The sequence below is a fragment of the Erinaceus europaeus genome, unplaced genomic scaffold (genome assembly GCF_950295315.1).
Source record: "Erinaceus europaeus unplaced genomic scaffold, mEriEur2.1 scaffold_1035, whole genome shotgun sequence".
NCBI lineage: Eukaryota > Metazoa > Chordata > Mammalia > Eulipotyphla > Erinaceidae > Erinaceus > Erinaceus europaeus.
The window spans coordinates 13,041-36,096 of NW_026647947.1; the positions used below are offsets into that span (position 1 = coordinate 13,041).

Consider the following 23,056-nt stretch of genomic DNA (forward strand, 5'->3'; position numbering starts at 1 on the left):
TCTCACTTTTTATCTTTTCTGGACCTTTCCCGTCTCTAAAGAATGAGGATTCCGTGGTATAAGGATGCTAGGAAGTGAAGCGGTCTGTTCTTACAATGAATGTTTGGATTCCATATGCTTCTGAAATGGTGATTCAAAGTACATATTAAGGTGTATATGACAATTCATGCGGATACTGCTTGAAGTATATGTAGCTCAGTATGATTTTCATACTTATATTTGCATGTGGAGATTAATTTTCAGTGCCCAAGATCTGTTTTTTTTTTTTCTTTTCTTTTCTACTTCCAACAACAGTAGTGACTGCTTATGGTTTTAAAACTTGGTGTTTTAAAAAAAATAAAATTCTGTGTACTGTTTTGTTAAGTTTCTTGTGATAAAAATTGTTCTTGTAATGTATAAGGAAGATGATGATTTTTAAGTTTGGTTAGTTTGTGAAGTGTGCTTAGTCATTTTCAGTTTACTTTGGTAGAGCTTTTTCTTAGGTTTTTGAAATTATCTCATGTTTTATTACATCTTTTGTCATTCTTTTCCAGAGAATTCGGTCGACTGTGGATGAGAAAGAACAAAAACAACTTCTCATGGATTTGGACGTAGTAATGCGAAGTAGTGATTGCCCATACATTGTTCAGTTCTATGGTGCACTCTTCAGAGAGGTAGGAATAAAATGTTTTGGTTTGAGCTGGCAAATGGATATATAATTGGGATAAGTAGGAGAATGGTAGGGTTCTGTTCTAATCTTGAATTAAAAAAAACTAATTTCTCAGTCTCTTACTGTATGATTTACTATTTAACATTAAATGTTACTATCCATTGTTCCTTTGGTTAAGGGGTGAATCTCATATGTATATAATAGTCACTGAGATTCCCCTATTTCCTTCCTCTATTTACAAATACTTTTCAGTTACTTAAGAATCTTGATAGATGAGATGGGTTCTGTTTATCAACCCTTTATCTATAGGTTTAGAAGCTGTTTCTTGTCTGAGTTGCCTCTCTACCCCTTCCTTTTTTTTAGATTATGACTCATTTTTGTCATTGACATCTGCATTTAAGCATTGGTCCCCAGTCACAATCCTCAAGAAACCCATTTGAGGGGTTGGGTGGTAGCACAGTGGGTTAAGTGCACATGGCGCCAAGCGAAAGGACCAGAACAAGGATCTCAGTTCGAGCCCCTGGCCCCCACCTGCAGAGAGGTTGGTCACTTCACAAGTGGTAAAGCAGGTCTGCAGGTGTCTATCTTTCTCTCCCCCCTCTCTGTCTTCCCCATCTCTCTCCATTTCTCTCTATCCTATCCAACAACGACAGTAAAAACAACAATAAAAAGAACAACAATGATAAACAATAAAGACAACAAAAGGGAAACAAATAGCCTCCAGGAGCAGTGGATTCTTAGTACAGGCACCGAGCCCCAGCGATAACCCTGGAGGCAAAAGAAAAGAAACCCATTGGACATAGAATCTCACAAATACAAGAGAAAGTCTTTCATCTATTTCTGTTACCAGATTTTTATTAGAAGCTGGAACTCTCATTTCTTGGTCACATGATCCTGTTGCTTGTCTTAACCCACATGCTCATTTCCACTCATCCAGCTGTCTACAGAAGGGGGAAGCGTTAGGGCCAGGGAATAAAGCTGGGACTAAAAATGAATTACACACTTTATGATTGTGTCCTGAACAGCCACTAGACGCTTGTGATATTTAGTTAGGGGACTCTGATTAGAATTGCTAGGACAGAGAGAAATGGAGAGAGGAGGGGAAGACAGAGAAAGGGAGAGAAAGATAGATATTCACAGACCTGCTTCACTGCCTGTGAAGCGACTCCCCTGCAGGTGCGGAGCTGGGGACTCGAACTGGGATCCTTGTGCTGGACCTTGCGCTTGGCGCCACCTGCACTTAACGCTGGGGAGCCAGAGACGACCCGAGCTGCCCCTGCGGCTACAGACAGACTATGACCCACATAGTCAACGACTGCCACCTCTCCAGATCCAAAGGAGGTCTCGAAACTTTACATCAGGCTCAACCTGACTGGCTACGGAAGAAGGGCAAACGCTAGAAGAATAAGAACTTAACCCTCTGACTCCTTCTTCCTTCCTTTCTTTCTTCTATTCTTTCTTCTTTAATTTACTTAAGGTAGAGAGAGACCGAGACAAGCCCATAGCATTGGAGCCTTCCTGCGTGTTGTGCTCCTCCCAGATGATGCAGGGACTTGAACCTAGAACAATCACATAACAGAGCATGTACTCTGCCATGTGAGATATTGTCCAGTCTCCTTTTCTGAGACTGTAACAGGTTACTGTTGTAACTGGAAACACTCTACTTCATGAAAAAAGCCCATTTGTTTGTTGAATCTCTCTAATCATTAATGCCAAACTAATATATTCCTTCTACTTTTATGCTTGTACTTTTTAATAACTTGCACTTTCATTTTTATGACTAGACACATTAGACTAGATACATTTATTCATTTCACTGTCACATTAGTATCTGTGTATCAGCGTACAGTCATGACTGTATTCTGGGTCTATTTGTAAAGCAAGTTATTCTGTTTGTAAGATTGTAGGTGTGAGTTCTGGAATGCACTTCATGGCGCGCAGGGGTCTTGCTCTTCTGCCTCCCTTTTCTTTTTGAAAAAATATTTATTCCCTTTTGTTGTCACTGTTGTTTTATTGTTGTAGTTATTATTGTTGCTGTTGTTGGATAGGACAGAGAGAAATGGAGAGGGGAGGGGGAGAGAAAGATAAACACCCGCAGACCTGCTTCACCGCTTGTGAAGTGACTTCCCTGCTGGTGGGGAGCCGGAGAATTAAACCGGGATCCTTACGCCGGTCCTTGCGCTTTGCGCCACCTGCGCTTAACCTGCTGCGTTACCGCCTGACTCCCAACCTCCCTTCTTTTCTTGAAGATTGAATTTACTGCTCTCTCTGCCTCCCTTCTTTTCCTGAATGTTGAACTTATTCCGTATAACCAGTGAAGAGTCCACCACTTTGCTGTTTGTAATTTATGTATAGTAATGGTTACTTAGAAACTAAATAAGATTTTCTTTCCTAACTAGATTCTACAATTAGCTTTTCTAGCACTGTGTTCACTGTCTCTATCTTCCCTCCCCTTTCCCCCTTTTTTATATATATATTTATTTATTTATTTTAAAAAAAGGAGACATTAACAAAACCATAGGATAAGAGGGGTACAACTCCACACAATTCCCACCACCAGAACTCCGTATCCCATCCCCTCCCCTGATAGCTTTCCTATTATTATTATTTTATTTATTTATTTTTTGTTTAAGAAAGGACAAATTAACAAAACCATAGGATAGGAGGGGTACAACTCCACACAATTCCCACCACCCAGTCTACATAATCCACCCCCTCCCCTGATAGCTTTCCCATTCTCTAGCCCTCTGGGAGCATGGACCCAGGGTCATTGAGGGTTGCAGAAGGTAGAAGGTCTGGCTTCTGTAATTGCTTCCCCGCTGAACATGGACGTTGACTGGTTGGTCCATACTCCTAGTCTGCCTCTCTCTTTCCCTAGTAGGGTGTGTCTCTGGGGAAGCTGAGCTCCAGGACACATTAGTGGGGTGTTTAGTCCAGGGAAGCCTGGCCGGCATCCTGATGGCATCTGGAACCTGGTGGCTGAAAAGATAGTTAACATACAAAGCCAAACAAATTGTTGAGCAATCATGGATGCAAAGGTTGGAATAGTGGAGAGGAACTGTTGGGGGGAGGGTACTCACTGCAAACTCTAGTGTACTTCTGCTTTCAAGTATATATTTTGCACTAGTTTATGGATACTTGTGAACATATGCTCTCTCTCATAGAACCTGGTCTATATCTAGGTTTTGGAACTTTGTTAGAAAATGAAACACCTGGGGTGGAATTAGAGGATACTGTGAAAGGAAAGGTCTCACCAGAGTAATGAAGCTGAAGGTTTGTCATTCCACACCTGAAGTCTCTGGACACAGTCTGAGCTGAAGCATGTTGAGGTGGCAATCATTGCATTGATTAGGTTACCATCGGCAGATGCAATATTATTTGATATGCATTGGGAGAGGCATGAGGGAAAGTGGGCCCTATCCTAAGGTTCCAGGACTAGGGGAAATATAAGCTCTATAGTGGAGATGTGAGGTTCCTGCTGTCTTAGGGTTCAAAAAGACAATGGATAGTTATTGTTATCATCACATTATTTGGTAATTGGCTTAACTTTGAAGAGTCCTTTTGTTAGGGTTTGCTATATAGTACCCAGTATCTTGTATATAGCTGTGCCACCGGTTGTTTCTGATCTACTTGGTCTAGGCTTTTGAGAGAGTCCACATATCAAATACACAGCCTATATATTAAAAAGACTCAGTCTGTGTTTTAAAAACTTCGAGACATACAATTAATTTTCCCCCTCTCATATTAATTAACTAGTGATTTATATGACTACACTTTACTAGAAGTGTACAGAAGCACCATTCTCACCACCAAAAGATTGTGTCCCATCCCACCCACCCACCCCCACCCCCACCCCCCACCGGCCCAGGAAGCTGCATGTCTACCCCTCACCACAGGGTTTTTACTTTGGTGCCCTACTTTCAATTTAGTCAGGTCCTGCTTTTAGTTTCCCTTTCAGATCTTCTTTCTCAGCTTCTGTTGATGAGTGGGATCATTCCATACTCATCTTTATCTTTCTGACATAGCTCACTTAACATAATTCCTTCTAGCTCTGTCAAAGATGGGTCAAAGAAGGTGGGTTCATTGTTCTTGATAGCTGTATAGTATTCCATTGTGTATATATACCACAGCTTTCTCAGCCACTCATCTGTTGTTGGGCACCTGGGTTGCTTCCAGGTTTTAGCTATTATGAATTGTGCTGCTATGAACATAGGAGTACACACCTCTTTTTGGTTGGGTGTTATGGAGTCCTTGGGGTATAACCCCAGGAGAGGAATTACTGGATCATATGGAAGGTCCATGTCTAGCCTTGTGAGAGTTCTCCAGACTGCTCTCCACAGAGGCTGGACCAATTTACATTCCTACCAGCAATGCAAAAGGGTTCCTCTGTCCCCACAGCCTCTCCAGCATTTGTTGCTGCTGTCGTTTTTGATGTATGCCATTCTTACAGGAGTGAGATGGTATCTTAGTGTTGTCTTAATTTGCATTTCTCTGACAATCAGCGGCGTGGAGCAGTTTTTCATATGTTTGTTAGCCTTTTGGATCTCCTCTGTAGTGAATGTTTTGTTGATATCCTCTGCCCATTTTTGGATGGGGTCATTTGCTTTTTTGGTGCTAAGTTTGCTGAGCTCTTTATATATTTTGGTGATTAGTTTCTTGTCTGATATATGGCATGTGAAGATCTTCTCCCATTCTGTGAGGGGTCTCTTTGTTTGTTTAATAGTTTCTTTGGATGTGCAGAAGCTTTTCAATTTGATGTAGTCCCATTGGTTTGTTTCTGCTTTAGTCTTCCTTGCAATTGGGTTTGATTCATCAAAGATGTCCTTGAGGTGTAGGTGGGATTTCCCCCCCTTTTGTTGCCCTTGTTGTCTTTTTATTGTTGTTGCAGTTATTGTTGTTGTTGTTATTGATGTTGTCGTTGTTAGACAGGACAGAGAGAAATGGAGAGAGGAGGGGAAGACGGGGGGCGGGGGGGGAGAAAGACAGACACCTGCAGACCTGCTTCACTGCCTGTGAAGCGACTCCCCTGCAGGTGGGGAGCCAGGGCCTTGAACTGGGATCCTTACACCGGTCCTTGTGCTTTGCGCCATGTGCGCTTAACCCGTGGCGCTACTGCCCGACTCCCTTTTCTTTCCTTTTTTAAAAAAATATTTTATTGGGAGTATTAATGGTTTAGGGTAAATATAACTGTAGGTCCTTGTGTAAAATTTCTGTTTTCTGCATAACACGCTCACTCCTAGCCTGGGTCTTCCTCCTCCACAGTTTTGCACTAGTACCTGAAAGTGTCGGTCCCTCGCCCCCCCCCCCCCCCCCAATCCTTTGCTTTGGTGCAATACACCAATCCCAGTCCAAGCTCTACTTTGTGTTTTCTTCTTTCTGTTCTTGTTTCTCAGCTTCTGTCTGTGAGTGAGGTCATCCCATATTCATCATTCTCTTTCTGGCTGATCTCACTGAACATGATTCCTTCAAGCTCCAACCAAAATGAGTTAGAGAGGGTGACTTCATCATTTTTAATAACTGAGTAGTATTTCATTAGTACATGTAAATAAATCAAGTGATGTAAAAAAATCACTGAAGCTGTGAATCATTCTTAATAGCTGGATACTGTCCCATGGTCTATATCATGAGTATCTGAGTAAAATTTGATGTCATTATCTTAGTAATGTCAGAGTTGAGATGTATAGCTATAAACACTATTATCTATTGAATGTTTGATAGTTTTCATAGATACTATCTTCATGAGTCTCTAGGCTCTCTAGAAAGGTGAAATCTGGGGCCGGGTGGTGGCGCACCTGGTTAAGCACAGGTATTACAATGTGCAAGGACACGGGTACAAACACCTCATCACAGACCCCTGCAAGCGTCAACCCGGCTTTGACCTAGCACGTTATGATTGGGCCCTCCTCAATCGCTATCGACCAGGCCATGGCCGCTGCGCCGCTATGTTCCATCGCTGGGGAGCCAGAGACGACCCGAACTTCCCCTGCGGCTCCAGACAGACTATGACCCACATAGTCAACGACTGCCACCTCTCCAGATTCAAAGGAGGTCTCGAAACTTGACATCAGGCTCAACCTGACGCTGTTGACTGGCTATGGAAGAAGGGCAAACGCTAGAAGAAGAAGGACCCGGGTTTGAGCCCCCGGTCCCTATCAGCAGGGGGAAAGCTTCATGGATGGTGAAGCAGGGCTGCAGGTGTCTCTCTGTCTCTCTCCCACTTTATCATCCCCTTCCCTCTTTATTTCTGGCTTTCTCTATCCAATAAATAAAGATAATAAAAAATTATAAAAAGTGAAATTGGGGAGTCAGGCGGTAGCGCAGCAGGTTAAGCACAGGTGGCACCAAGCGCAAGGACCAGCATAAGGATCCTGGTTCAAGCCCCCGGCTCCCCACTTGCAGGGGAGTCGCTTCACATATGGTGAAGCAGGTCTGCAGGTGTCTGTCTTTCTCTTCCCCTCTGTCTTCCCTTCCTCTCTCCATTTCTCTCTGTCCTATCTAACAACAACAACAACAATAATACAACAAGGGCAACAAAAGGGAAAATAAATAAATAATAAAAACCATTAAACAGAAATTTGAAATTGCCTTTCTGTAGAGGGGAAAATGACATTTGAGCATTAATTTGACAAGGCCCACAGTCGCTAAGTGGCAGAGACAGAATTTCATTATGCTACAAATAATCCAGAAATAAAAACCTTTCACTTTATTATCATAGTAGTCTACCTTTACAATATTGTAGTTTTTGAAATGTGAGATCATGGCATGTATAGTTACTTGTATCAAGTCACAGAATGCCTAGATAGACTGAAGTGAATATTTTCCCAAATTGTAGAATAGGAGAAGAAATAAATACTCCCACTTTGTCTATCTTAAACCCTAATTTATATAGTGTGGAAGAAGAAATAGATACTTCCTGTATAATGAAAGATGGCATTTTAGAGAAGCAGGTAATTCACCTTTGAATAATGGTCAGTGTGAAGTTATAGAGGTTAACAAATATTAAGTAGATTTTTGTCTGTTTCTTTCTTTGTTTTCACAGGGCTTTTCTTTTTTTTTTTTTTTTTTAATTTTCTTTATTTATTGGATAGAGACAGCCAGAAATCAAGAGTGTGACAGAGAGGGAGAGAGACAGAGAGACACCTGCAGCAGTGTTTCACCAATCACAAAGCTTTCCTCCTGCAGGTGGGGACTAGGGGCTTGAACCTGGTTCTTTGCGCATTGTAATATGTGCACTCAACCAGGTGCGCCACCACCCGGCCCCCAGGGCTTTACTTATTTTAGTTGACTTTTCATATAGATGGAATGGGTGAGAGAGTGGGAGAGTGGGGGAGGAGCGAGGGCCAGGATTGAGCCTGGATCACACTCATGACAAAGCAGGTGCATAATTCAGGTGAGCCATTATGTCTGTTTACTATTAAACAGATTTCATAAGGGTTTAGAGAAATATATGTATTTTTAGGCTGAACACTCTAAGGAATCTTTTTTTTTTTTTTTTAATTTTATTTTCTTTTTGGCAGCATGGTCTTCAATTCCAATAGGAGACGCAGAGCTCAGAGTTTATGAAAGGAAATTATATAAGTGAATGTACACAGTCAGGACTTTTCACATCACCAGTACTGCGAGAGAGATGAGTGCTTCAGTTCCTGTCTTTGTGAGGAACCCTAGACCACTCCCTTTCACATAAGTCATGTGGCCATAGGACTTCAGCTTTTCATCTCTTTTGATTAACCATCAATCAAGGAACCTGTGAAATGTTATTTTTGTTCCTAGAGTCACCATGTAGAGATGAATCATTCTTTTGGATAGTGTTGAGTGTGTAAAACTTCTGGGATTTTATTCCAAGCCGTTGAATAAATAATATTTAGTACTCAAGTGGGTGGATTACTTGTTGCCATTCTCTCCAGCCATGTATATATCTAGGACAGAACTAACCCAGACGTAAAGCTCAAAGTACAACTTGGATTTGATTTGGACCTGTCAGGAAGATTTCCAAAATCTTTTATCAGGCATTTTAGGCGGGGGGGGGGGGGGTGAGGGGGGGGGGAAGGACTTGATTTTATTAACTTAACTTCTGGCTTATAAAATGGTCTGTACTTACCACCTACCCTATTGGTACTTAAATGTAGTCACTTAAAAAAACGTATTTCAGTATGTAGTTTTTAGAATTTAGTAGCAAGAAGATTCTTGTTTCAAGCACCTTTTGAACTCTGAGAAATTCTGCTGTAGAAGGTACTATTTTGAGTAAATGATAATTATAGGAATTCATCAGATTGAATAGAAGATGGTGACGTTAGCTGAATTTAGAAACTGCCTCCCTGTCTGGCCCTACTCTTATTACTATTCTTCCTCTTTTTCTTAAAAGATTTAAATATAGTTTCTGGAGTGAAATTGATATATGATAAAAATACATTTAAATTAGCAACTTGGAATTATTTCATGTGTATTCCTGTAAAAATAATCATCATAGGGGCTGAGAGGTAGCACAGCGGGTTAAGCACACGTGGTTGGTGCAGAGCACAAGGACCAGCTTAAGAAATCCTGTTCAAGCCCCCGATTCCCTACCTGTAGGGAGGGTCGCTTCACAAGTGGTGAAGCAGGTCTGCAGGTGTCTTTCTCTCCCCTTTTTTGTCTTCCCCATCTCTCTCGATTTCTCGGTCTTTTCCACCCGTGGCAACAATAAGAAGAACAAGGGCAACAAAATGGGAAACATGGCCTCCAGGAACAGTGGCTTTAGTAGTGCAGGCACTGAGCCCCAGCAATAACCCTGGAGGCAAAAAAAAAAAAAAAGGAATCACCATAATTAAAAGATTGGCTAAGGGATATGAATCAACTGAGCAACATCTATGTCCAGCAGAGAAGCAATTAAAGAAGCTAGAAGTTGTTTTTCCTGCAGCCCCAAAAGAATTTTGGTCTGTAGTAACAGGGGGATTTTTTAGGGGAAGATGACCAAAGGGCTCTGAACTCCAGTTCCACTGGGAACTGGAGTTTTGTGATGAGGACCCTTTGTTTATGCACTGGTTACTGAGAGGGAAGAGAATTTTCAGAACACCTAAGGAAATCAGGCACTATTTTGCTTATCTGAGAGGAGAAAGGAAAAAGAAAGAACAACTAGGATGATTTTAGTTATAAGTGGAATATAAATTGAAACACAGGAACTTGAAAAAAAAGAAAAAATATATCTATATAGTCAACTCATTACTGTGATCTTTGGAAAACTATGGTAGTTATCATTATGGGGCAGGGGGCATACAGCTTTAGTGGTGGGAGTGGTATGGAATTATACCTCTATTATTACCTTGTAAATCACTAATAAAAATAAAACAAGGAAACATATCACCACAATCAAATAACGAACAAATCCATCAGTCTTAAGTTTCTTTGTTCCTTTTCGACAGTAGACACCTGGCATCTATTGTCACCATTCTACTCATGAAGCTTTCCCCCTACAAATGGGGACTGGGGCTTGAACTGCGTCCTTGTGCACCATCGTGTGTAGGCTTAACTTGGTGCACTACCGCCTGGCCCCTATTGTCACCATTCTAAGGCAACTATGGATTATTTTTCTGCCACTTTTTTTTTTTTTGGTTTGTTTTGTTTTAAGAATTTTATGAAAATGGGATCCTACAGCATCTAATCTTCATTTTGTTATCTTTCACTCAACCCAACTATCATAATTACTTGACAGTTCACATTGTGGTATATTGACAAAGTAGAATGATCTTTACAGTGTGGAATCCGTACAAAGGCAGAATTGATCTATAAAACTGTCATCTAGTCTAGAAATAGACTTATCCACATAGCAACTGACTGTTAATATTATATTTTTATGGCTAAGTAGACTTAGTATGCCATTGTGTGGATACACAGTCTACTTAGGATTTCACCCTCGATAGGCATTTGGCTTGTTTATGGTTTCTGTTCCTTACAAATAAAGCTGCTGTGGGAATTTGTGTACAAGTAGACGTATGCTTTTATTTCCATCAGATAAGTCTATGGAAATGGAATTGTTGGATCAGATAGTAGCTGTATGTTTGACTTTTGGAAAAATGGGCAAAATTGTTTTCCAAAGTAGCACTCCTGTTTTGACTTCCACCAGCTGCATGTAGAAGTTCTATTTTGTCTTGTCTTTCCCAACATGTGTTAATGGCCTTTCCAATTTTTAGCTACTCTAACAGACATTGAAATCTCATTGAATTTTGATTTGTCGGTTGCCTCCTTAGTGCAGTAGGCGTGCGTCAGCCTCCTAACCAGAATTTTGATTTGCATTTACTTAATGACTAATACGCTCACCAATTCTTCAGGCATTTGACACTCATTCACTGGTGAAGTGTTGAGCAGTTTCTTAAACTATTTTTTAAAAATTTGCTTTTGAGTTTTAATATATTCTGGATACTAGTCTGTTTCTAGATATATGATATGCAGATGTCTGCATCCTCATCCCATCTGTGGGTTATTATTATTTTATTATTATTGTTATTTTTACCACAGCACTGCTCAGCTCTGCCTTATGGTGGTACAGGGGATTAAATCTGACACCTAGGAGCTTCAAGCATGAGAGTCTTGTTTGCATAACCATTATGCTGTCTCCCCTGCCCTGTGGCTTATCTTTATACATACCCTTTGTAGTATTTCTTGAAAGCAAACATTTCTCATGCTAATAATCTAACTTATCATTCCCTTCTTTGTGTAGTCTGCTTTTGACATATACCTAATACAACTCTTCTTATCTCATGACCAGTTAAATTTTCTCATGTTTCCTTCTTTTTCGAGGTAGTTTTGTACTTGTAGGTGTCATGCTAATATTTCTCATTCACTTAGGGTTAGTTTTTACATGGTGAGACATCTAGATCAATGTTGTTTTGTTTACATGTAGATATCCTTTGCATGTATGTCAAAAATGTAGTGCAGTGGGGGCTAGCCTCCAGTCTGAGTCATGTGAGTGATCAAACAGGCACACCATTCAAGTATTCACATGTGTTATCATGCTTGTCCAAGGATTAGGGGTTTTATTGTAAGTCGTGGCATTAGAATCTTAGTCACTGAGAAGAGAGCATTGAAGTAAGTCAAGTATTGGGTTTACTGGGTGTAAATTTTATTTATTTATTTAGCTAATTTAAATAAGTTTACATTGCCACAGATTACTGTCATTTTTTTTCTGTGTTAGTAAAAAATAAGAGTAAATTGGAAATTTCTATAAAAGCACAAACATTTTTTTATGTAAAACTGTCTGTCAATGTTTAGTCAGTAGGGGGAAATTAACAAAATAAATTTGTCTTTCAGTATGAGGGGAACGGTCTGCCTAAATAAAGAATAATGTATATATATATATGTGTGTGTGTGTATAATATCCCTAGTTTCAGATTCAAATATGAGACTTGCACTTTTTTCATAATTGTATTTCTACTTTGTATTTCAAAAGGCTGTATCTAAAATGAAGATGTATGAAAAATAACAGATGTGCTATTTTACAGGGTGACTGTTGGATCTGTATGGAACTCATGTCTACCTCGTTTGATAAGTTTTACAAATATGTATATAGTGTATTAGATGACGTTATTCCAGAAGAAATTTTAGGCAAAATCACTTTAGCAGTAAGTACCTGGTTTTTAAATTATTTATATTATTTATATAAAAATGCTGCTAAAGTTTTAACTTTATATTTTTATTTTATTAAAAAAAATTTTATTTATAAAATGGAAATATTGACAAGACTATAGGATAAAAGGGGTACATTTCTACACAGTGCCCACCCCCAGAGCTCCATAGCCAATCCTTTCCCTTGAAAGCTTTCCTATTGTTTATCCCATCTGGGAGTATGGACGGACCCAGGGTCATTATGGGGGTGCAGAAAGGTGGGAGGTCTGGCTTCTGTAATTGCTTCCCCTCTGAACATGGGCATTGACAGGTCGATCCATACTCCCAGCCTGTCTCTCTCTTTCCCTAGTGGGGCAGTGGATGCAGGGCTCCAGAACACATTAGTGGGGTTGTCTGCCCAAGGAAATTGGGTTGGCATCATGGCAGCGTATGGAACCTGGTGGTGGCCTCTCCCAGATTCCCAGGTTGAAAGCAGCTTCTTTGCAGAGCTCACACCAGGTGTGGTCTCCAAGCCGCCACCTTGGCTCTGCCGCTGCTGAAGTTTTAAATGCTTAAATGCATGTCTTGGAGACTGAAGATCCTTTACAGAGTGTTAATGATCTTTGTGGAAATTGTTGGTAATTTAAAAAGAGAGAAGAGTCACTTCTGTGAGGGACCCAACTCATAACAATTTTCAAAGCAGATTCTAGACAGATACCGACAATGTTTTGTTTTCCGTTCAGTCATAATGAATCAGGGACAGATCGCATTATAAATACAAGCCCAGAGTGGGCAGTTCTCTCTCGAGCGCCATGTGCACTTAACCTACTGCACAGCCACCCTCCCCTTCTCTCTTTTTAATTTTTTCTTTTTCTTTGTTAAAATTATCTTTACTTATTGCATAGAGACAGCCAGAAATCAAGAGGATAGGGGGAGTTAGGAAGAGAGAAAGAGAGACACCGGGAGTACTGCTTTACTGCTCACAGGACTTTCTCCCTGCAGGCCAGGACTGGGAGATCAAACCCGGGGCCTTGTGCATTGTAACTCGTGCTCTCAACCAGGTGTACCACCACCGAGCCCCAAGTGCTCAAGTCTCTGTTCACTTTTCCTCTGTTACTTTATTTTATCGCACTTATTTCTAAATTAATCAAAATTATATCAGTCGCCTTGAAACCCCTTAATGGAAACTCTTAGGCAATAGGTATCCAGTGGTTTGTTTTTTTTTTTAAATTTTTAAAATTTTCTTTATTTATTTATTGGGTAGTGACAGCCAGGAATCGAGAAGGAAGGGAATGATAAAGAGACAGAGAGACACCTGCCGCACTGATACACCACTTAAGGAGATTTTTTTCCCCCCCGCAGGTGGGAGTGGGGGCTTGAACCTGGGCCCTAGCGCACTGTAACACGTGCACTTAACCAGGTGAGCTACCACCTGGCCCCTCTAGTGTAACTATTAAAATTTCAACTAGGAGTATCAGTAAGCAGTAATACTACTAATTGGGACAGTTCACTTTTCTCTGAGTGTCAGAAAGATCAGTGATTTTTTTTGTGTGTGCATGTGTTTATAAATTTATAGATTATCTAAATAGGGACAGAGAGACAGATAAAGAGACCACAGCAACCAAAGCTTCTTTCAAGGCATTGGGGGCCAGGCTTAGCCCCTGGGTTGTGTACATGGCAAAGCATCACACTATCCAAGTGAATTATTTCATATTTATAATTTTTAAAAATAGAATTAATAGTCATTTTCTGTACTACTCTGAATATGTAAGTTGTTAGAGGCTGTTCCATAGTTTTTCTGAAAATAATTGCCTCTGGAAAGAACAAAATTCATAATCCAACCCCCCCCCCACACACACACACACACACACATACACACACCAAGTCTTTGAGAATCTGAGTTGATGATGTGACCTGAGTTCATAGCTTAGGTCTAAACTAAATTTGATAGGAAATCGTTAAGCTAGGTATTCTCACTGTATGTGATTTCATATTCTGTTTTTGCTTTCTTCACCTCCAATGTAGTCTGCTAATTAGTTGCTATTTTACCCTCTTATGTCACTAAAGGTTAATGTTAAAAATTTATAATCCTTTGGCCTGGTCGTGCTGCACTTGGTTGAGTGCACACATTACTATGCTCAACGACTTGAGTTCAAGCCTCTCGTCTCCACCTACAGAGGGAAAGCTTCACCAATGGTGTCTTCTCTTTCCCCTCTCAATTTTTCTCTGTCTTATTAAATAAACAATAAGAAATATTTAAAAGTATAGCCTCTCAATTACATTTTGCTTATAAGGAGGTGTGTATATACAGTTAGAGTCAAAATACCAAATCAAACTGTTATAATTTTAGGATTCATAGGTCTCGTGCTGACAATTTAAAATACCTAGCCCAAGTAATGGTTCTGTCTAACTGTTTTATGAGCTACTTATTCATAGTTTTTAAAACTTGAATTAATAGTCATTTTCCTTATTACTCTGAATCTGTAATTTAATCAAGGCTGTTACATAGTTTTTCTGAGAATAATTGCCTCTTGATAGAACAAAATTGATCATTTCCCCCCAAATCTTTGAGACTCTGAGTTGATGATGTGATCTGAGTTTATTTCTAAAGATGTTATTTATTTATTAATACAAAGTAGAGAGAGATAGAGATAGAGAGAGAGAGAATGAGAACCAGAGACATTTTAGCACATGGGATGTTAGGATCCGAACTCAGGAGCTCATTCTTCTAAGGTAATCAGGCCCCTACAAGTCAGATTTTTAAGATACATGAAATGATACTGAATTACGTTAGAAACTTGTTCATTATTCAGACATATATACGAAATTTTATAGTGATCAAGTTAGTCATCTGCCTCTAGCATACCAACCCCAGCATCATCTGGGAGCTTGTCACTAGCATAATCATACTGTCAGAGTAGTGGTCTAATAATAATAACAACTGATGAATCTTGAATGCTTATTTGCATCAGGTCAAGATCTTACGGCATTTTATCTTTACAGCAATGGTCTGTTATAAGCAGGGTAGTACCTTTTTTGTAGACTACACATCTGAAACAGGTGACTAGATACATTTTTAAGTGAAATATGATGTAAGCCTACCTGTAAGCTAATCCAAGAGTCCTGCTCTTAAGCGCTTAATCAAAAGGGTGGTTTGAAATTAGACACCAGATACAGTTATTTTGCCACATATTGTAGGTTTGTGCATAAATCACTGCATTTTTACCTTTTTTTTTTTTCAAGTTTGACAATCACCCTTTACAATATGCACATTTAAAATTACTTTGCCTTACTTTGAATTATTACTTTGAATATTATTATTACTTTGAATACCTATTTTGCTGATTAATAACCCAGTGAATACACAAATATAGCTTGCTATAATGCTGCATTATATATAAAATATAATGTTTGTGTTTTACTTTGATGATACCCAAAAACCTAATAACAGTAGAGCTTTGACTTAAAAAATTTTTTTTCCCTTTTGTTGCCCTTGTTCTTTTGTTGTTGTTATAGTTATTGATGTCGTCATTGTTGGATAGGACAGAGAGAAATGGAGAGAGGAGGGGAAGACAGAGAGGGGGAGAGAAAGATAAAACACTTGTAGATGACCTGTGAAGCGACTACCCTGCAGATGGGGAGCCGGGGGCTGGAACCGGGATCCTTAAGCGGGTCCTTGTGCTTCAGGCCATGTGTGCTAAACCCGCTGCGCTACCGCCGGACTCCCGAGCTTTGGCCCTTTTTTTTTTTTTTTTTTTTTTTTTATAATAGCAAAATGACTGACCTATTCAGGACTCTTTTCATTTGAGGTTGTGGAAATTCAAATTCAGATCTCTGTTCCCTCTGTTTCTGAAGAAATCCCTGATTTCCTCCTCATGAAAGGTGTTCACGATATAAAGTAGACTTTGCAATAGATCGTCACAATAACTAAGCGAAGACACTCTATTTATTCAGTTATTTATTTGCCTGCAGGGTTATCACTGGGGCTCGGTGCCTGCACTACGAATCCACAGCTCCTGGCTATCTTTTTCCCTTTTGTTGCCCTTGTTGTTTATCATTGTTATTATTATTGTTCTTGTTATTGCTGCCGTTGTTGTTAGGTAGGACAGAGAGAAATCGAGAGAGGAAGGGAAGACGGGGGTGGGTGGAGATAGACACCTGCAGACCTGCTTCACCACCTGTGAAGTGACCCTCCAATGCAGGTGGGGAGCCGGGGCTCAAACCCGTATCCTTGAGCCGGTCCTTGCACTTCACTCCATGTGTGCTTAACCCATTGCACCACCGCCCGACCCCCCAGTCTGGCTTTTTAAAAATTACTTTGAAAATCCTGCACCCATGAGAGTGAATGATAAAAAACTGACAATCTGAAAAAACTGCTTAGATCTAATAATGAAAACAGACTGTTGGACTTTCTTGTACTAGATATTTCTTATTTATGAAAAATTTGAAGGTATAATAAATACACATATTTTAAGTGACTTATTAATCAAATCACTAATCACTTTTTATTTTTGCTATCAGGGAATAATATGCAAAGGCAACTGTGTTGAGATCTGAAATTATTTAGCATCTTTTAAATAATGGATAAAATATTGAAACTTTAAAAACATAAAAGCATGATTTATTACTTACAGTTAGCTACTCTGTTTGATTTAAAAAAAAAAAAAAAGATTGCTATACCATCTCTGCTTTTTCTCCCTAGACTGTGAAAGCACTAAACCACTTAAAAGAGAACTTGAAAATCATTCACAGAGGTGGGTGTGAATTCTTTTTTTGTTTGTTTGTTTGGTTTTGTTTTCTGTAATATTTACACTTTTGAAAAAGTGCTACACATACACTCTAAAGTTTATTTAGATTTCTTTTTCCTTTGGAGTCTACATTTTAGTCTTAATTCATTAACACTTTGGATTTAGAATTTAAAGTAGATTTTGCTCCCTATTCTTGTTGTTTTTTTACTTGAGAAATAATTATGCATATGCTTGACCATAGTTCCATGGGTGTTCAAAAATATTCAGAGGGACAATATCCTTGAGCATTTTGGTAATATGCGCACCTAACCAGATGTGTCACTGCCAGGCCTCATCCTTGAGCCTTTTGGTAGACGAAAATCTTTGTTCCTTACTTTAGAAGATATTTGTGCTGATTGAGAGAGAAATTTTCATGGGTATTGTACACTACCATTCCTGTAAAGTCTGAGGGATTTCTGAAAGTGGTGACCTTATCAGACACAGATTGAAATTTAAACTAGATGGCAATAACACTGTGGGAACGCTGAGTTTAACTGAGGAAATGGAAATATTGACAAGACCATGGGATAAGAGGGAGACAACTCCACACATTTCCCACCTCCAGAGCTCCGTATCCCATCCCTTCCCCTCATAGCTTCCCTATTCTTTATCCCTCTGGGAGCATGGACCCAGCATCATTATGGGATGCAGAAGGTGGAAGGTCTGGCTTCTGTAATTGCTTCTCCGATGAACATGGGTGTTGGCAGGTCGACTGGATATGGGGACTTTTAAGAAGCATGCCACCAATTGAAGTGGCTTTGTGTGTGCTTCACCCTGACAAGGAGTAGTCACGTGACAATGTGTGTGATTCACCCTGACAAGAAGTAGACTAGAGTAAAAGATCAGATTGAGAGACATGAAGAATTTTGAATTCTAAGAAACATGGTGTCTAGTGCTTTAAGAGATCAATTCTTAGGTCTCTTACTTAAGGAAATGCCCGTTTTAGCTTAATTGTGAACCACTGAACACTTGTTAGTCATGAGCATCATATTATCTCATTTAATTTTGCCTGGCTCCATGCTTTAAAAAAAAATATCAGGTAGGATTTTATCAGTTTATTTTTTTAATAGGTAGTTTTAAAAATTTCTCTTGGCCAAAAATTGTATTGGGTTTGGTTGCTAATCAGAATTATTTCTTGTTCATCATGTTTATATTTTGACTTTGCTTTGTAGTATCAATGTTAGGACCTTTGATAAGTACTAGTAAATTATAGTAAAGCACTAAGACAGTGCCTGGGAAATAGTTGAGTACAAGTAATTTTGCTTTTCATACTACTAAATAAAATCATGAATTTATTTTTGTTTTTACCAGAGCTCTGCTCAGCTCTGGTGGTGCTGGGGATTGAACTTGGGACTGTGGAACCTCAGGCAGCAGAGTCTCTTTGCAGAGCCATTATGCTACCCTTCCCCCCACACATATGAATTTAGAGCACTCTTTTATGAGTTGTGTTAAGATCAGCTTTTTCCTTCTTTTGGTTACACCCTCCTTTATTTCAGTGGTTTCATCTATTGGATAGTAACAGCTAAAGCAATCTCCAGTGATATGTCCGTATGTGACCTCACCTCAGCACAGAATGTAATGTGGTTGCCTTGAATCATAAAATCTTTTCCACAAGCCTTTGTGTCTGACTTGTTTTATTCAAAAGATTTATCTCATGCTCTCACCTAAGGTAGTTAGTCTCTCGAGTGTGAGAATACTTTAATAAACTGGGACAAATTAGGACACTTCTTAACTTATTTTTTAAAATTATTATTATTATTTTAAAGATTTTATTTATTTACTAATGAGAAAGATAGGAGGAGAGAGAGAAAGAACCAGATATCACTCTGGTACATGTGCTGCTGGGGATTGAACTCAGGGCCTCATACTTGATAGTCCAGTGCTTTATCCACTACTTCATTTCCAAGACCACATTTAAAAAATTTTTTATTCGATAGAAACAGCCAGAAATCAAGAGGGAAGGGAATGGTAGAGAGACAGAAAGACACCTGCAATGCTGCTTCACCGCTCGGAAAGCTTTTCCCCCTGCAGGTGGGGATCAGGGGCTCGAACCCAAGTCCTTACGCATGGTAACTTGTGCACTCAACCAGGTACGTCACCACCCGGCCCCAGTTTTTTCTTTTTTTGTTTTGTTTTTTTGTAATGTGGGTGGAGCTACACAGAAGGATGGGTATCTTAAAAGCATGCAGTTTTCACTAGAAAGGACAGTATGGTTTGAGAGGCTGTCAGAATGTCACTGGCAAGAGGTCTTTTCCGGATTAGTTTCCCAGGTCACCTTTTGAGTTATAGACAGATAAGTTAGAGACTTTATGTCTTTAGTCCTACCTCTGACTCACTGAGCTGTGATAGTGACAGTACAAGATAGAATGATTGAGATGAGGCAGAGAATTATTGCGCAAAAAGAGAGAATTGACACAGATAGCCAGGGAGTGGCTTGTCAAAGTGGAGGAAGTTGTCACTGGAAGGCAGTTTGATAAGATCATATAAAACTTGGAAAATCATGGAAGATACTTGTTTTACCCAATTTGTGGGAAAGGAGACACATTCTGGGACTAGTAAAACCTTAATCTATTTTCTCAAGAACCTAAGAAATCTTGAATTAATTGGATGACACTCGATAAAGCCATCTACGATCAGAAAAGTATTTCTGGGACAAATAACCAGCAGACAGATGCAGTAGGAATTACTGTTTTCATGGTCTAGATAGGAAAATTGTAGTTTCTAATAGAAGTTCAGGAGCTTGGTAAAGGGAATATTATGGTGTGTGACCCCGATTCCAAACTTTTATTTGTCTGGTCACAGAACTACTGACCTTCTAGGTGTACTGTATTGGATACTTTCCTAAATTAGTCCAGACTCTGCTAACTATATTGTGGGTTTATAATTGGTATCCTTTCCTTTGTATAATTTTTGACTAGGATGAATTACTTTAATATCCTCTTAGATCGAATTCACTCTTTTTATTTTGACTGTTAAGTAATAGATTTGAAGGAGTAAATCTGTTGATGAAAAGAAAATATTTCAGAATGTTTAAACTTAATTGTGAAATACATTCCAATACTGCATTTTAAAATATTAGCATTCAGAAATTTGTTTTATCATTTCTAATAGAGAAAAGCAGTAGTTTTGTATATCCTTTAGGAAAATGAATTTATTAAGAAAAATCATAGCACACATACTTTTAAATTTATTGCTAAAATGGTTCTAAGATATATGTCTGAGTATATGTTTATACATGTATATATTTATGCTTCAGTTCACAAACTTTATATGTTTCAAATGTGAATAGCGATTCATATGCAATAAATTAAATTTATTTGAGTATTTTGCTGCTTCTTACTCATTTGAACTCTGAGGTCTGGACCACTTATGTTGCCTAAAGTTTTTAATATTATTTAAGGTATTTTCAAATACAGCTTATTTGATTATTTATACACTGAATGAAACCTCTCTTTCACAGATATCAAACCTTCCAATATTCTTCTGGACAGAAGTGGAAATATTAAACTCTGTGACTTTGGTATCAGCGGACAGCTTGTGGACTCCATTGCCAAGACAAGAGATGCTGGGTGTAGGCCATACATGGCAGTAAGTTCACCGTACACAGAGCCTGGAAGCTTTGGTACTATTAGTCTAAAAAATCTGTCATACAATTTGAGCATACAATTTCAGTCATACAATTTCAGCATACTAGGGTATTCTTTTCTCTAGAGACCAAACTCAGGTTTGAAATTCTCCATTAAACTTTTTGAAATTATCCCAATACATGCATATTTATATATATGAATATATATATGAATTTCTTATGTCGGAATTTCTTACTTAGCAGTTGAGATCCTCTCTGACTTCTCTCTCCCTCTCTTTCTTTCTTCCTCTTTTTTTTTTAATATTTTATTTATTTATTCCCTTTTTGTTGCCCTTGTTTTATTGTTGTAGTTATTATTGTTGTCATTGTTGTTGGATAGGACAGAGAGAAATGGAGAGAGGAGGGGAAGACAGAGGGAGGGAGAGAAAGATAGACACCTGCAGACCTGCTTCACCACAGCCCGACTCCCCCTCCCTTCCTTTCTTTCCTTCCTTCCTTCCTTCTTCTTCTTTTTCTTTCCTTCCTCCCTCCCTCCCTCCCTCCCTCCCTCCCTCCTTCCTTCCTTCCTTCCTTCCTTCCTTCCTTCCTTCCTTCCTTTCTTTCTTTCTTCCTTCCTTTTCAGTTCTGCTAATTACCCCAGTTCTGAATTCTCAGAAGGTTTCTTTATGTTTCTAGTCTTTTGTGTGTGATCTTGACTGTGGCAGATAACATTTCTGTCTATCCAATGGTTTATAAGATTATAGGGGTAGAGTTTTACAGAGCATCTATGACCCAATTGTTTTTCATTGTTGTAATTGTTATTGTTGTTGTTGATGATGTCATCGTTGTTAGATAGGACAGAGAGAAATGGAGAGAGGAGGGGAAGACAGAGAGGGGGAGAGAAAGACAGACACCTGCAGACCTGCTTCACCACCTGTGAAGTGACTCCCCTACAGGTGGGGAGCCGGGGACTCGAACCGAGATCCTCATGCTGGTCCTTGCGCTTTGCGCCACCTGTGCTTAACCCAACTCAAAGATTAAAATAATATTGAAACAACTGTCAATTTCCACAACTGTAAACCCTTTTAATTACCCTATTTAGACACAAGTCAATCCAGGTAAGAGTGATCAGTAATTTTAAAAGTACCATCTGACTCCCTGAAGTTTCATTTCTTTTCATTTTCCATGTCCTAAATCCAGTATGTTAGCAAATACTGTCCACTTTACTTTCAAAGTATATCTAGAACCCATCTTTAAAAAAAAAAAAAAGGGAGTTGGGCGTTGGCTCAGCCAGTTAAGCACAGGTGGCTCAAAGTGCAAGGGCCCTTGCAAGGATCCTGGTTGGAGCCCCCGGCTCCCCATCTGCAGGGGATTGCTTCACAAGTGGTAAAGCAGGTCTGCAGGTGTCTTTCTCTCCCCCTTCTCTATCTTCCTTGCCTCTCTCCATTTCTCTCTGTCCTATCCATCAACAACGACATCAATAACAACAATTAATAACTACAACAATAAAACAACAAGGGCAACAAAAGGGAATAAATAAATATTTTTTTAAATACTGCTCATTAACATAGCTTCTGTCATTTCTCACATTACAACAGGATCCAGATTATTCCATTATGTATACCCTTGTTCTAGTTCAGTTTTTTTTCTCCCTCTCTCATTATAGATTCCCACATATTTCTTGAAAAACTTTGCTAGATCATGGGGACTGTTTTCATGCTACCTTACCCCTCATTTGCTTAGTTCCAGCCCCCACCCTGGCCCTCTGGGTTTCTTGAACCTTTATGTCTTTTATGCTGTCTAGACTAGAGAAGTTCTCAGCTATTATATCCTGAAGAATGCTTTCTTCCCCTCCCTCTCTTTCTTCCTCTGGTAAGCCGATAATGCATATATTATTTCTTTTGAAGTCATGCCATAGGTCTCTGTTGTTGTTTTCAGTATCTCTTAATCTCTTTTTGAGACCTCTCACTTCTTTTTTAATTGTCTTTAATTCGTCTTTGATCTTGGTTAATTCTGTCTTCAGCCTCATTTATTCTATTCTCTCTCCCCTCTATTGTTTTCTGGAGTTCTTCTATTTTGTTACTCTGTTCTGATACTGTTTTAGCTTGTTCAGCTAGTTGTGTTCTTAGCTCAGCTATTTCAGCTTTCAACTCTCTTATAACCTTAAGATAATTAGTGTTTTCTTCCAGAGTCTCATTTGTTGTTTCTGCATTTCTGGTGACAATTCTTTCAAACCTTTTACTCCTGTGATTATTTCCTTAAGTAGTGTTTGGATGTTGACCTCATTCTTTTGTGCTTCACCCTTTGGGGGGCTTTTAGCTGGAATCTTTTCTTGGTTCATTTCTCCAATATTTCTTCTTGTTGGTTTAACTATTTTATATAGTATGCTATGAGGTCCCTCTCTCAGTACTTTAAAAATTACTGATCACTCTTACCTGGATTGACTTGTGTCTAAATAGGGTAATTAAAGGGTTTACAGTT

The 23,056-nt window shown here is 39.1% G+C and overlaps 1 protein-coding gene across 1 annotated transcript; it reads left to right on the forward strand.

Annotated features, from left to right (window-relative positions):
* The first annotated feature begins 503 nt into the window (after positions 1 to 503).
* LOC103113257 (dual specificity mitogen-activated protein kinase kinase 4) lies at positions 504 to 20,736 on the forward strand. The gene is made up of 4 exons (XM_060184543.1): positions 504 to 653; positions 12,121 to 12,240; positions 16,926 to 16,977; positions 20,471 to 20,736. The coding sequence occupies exons 1-4, from the start codon at positions 579 to 581 to the stop codon at positions 20,719 to 20,721; spliced, it is 498 nt and encodes a 165-aa protein (XP_060040526.1). The 5' UTR covers positions 504 to 578; the 3' UTR covers positions 20,722 to 20,736.
* The last annotated feature ends 2,320 nt before the right edge of the window (positions 20,737 to 23,056 follow it).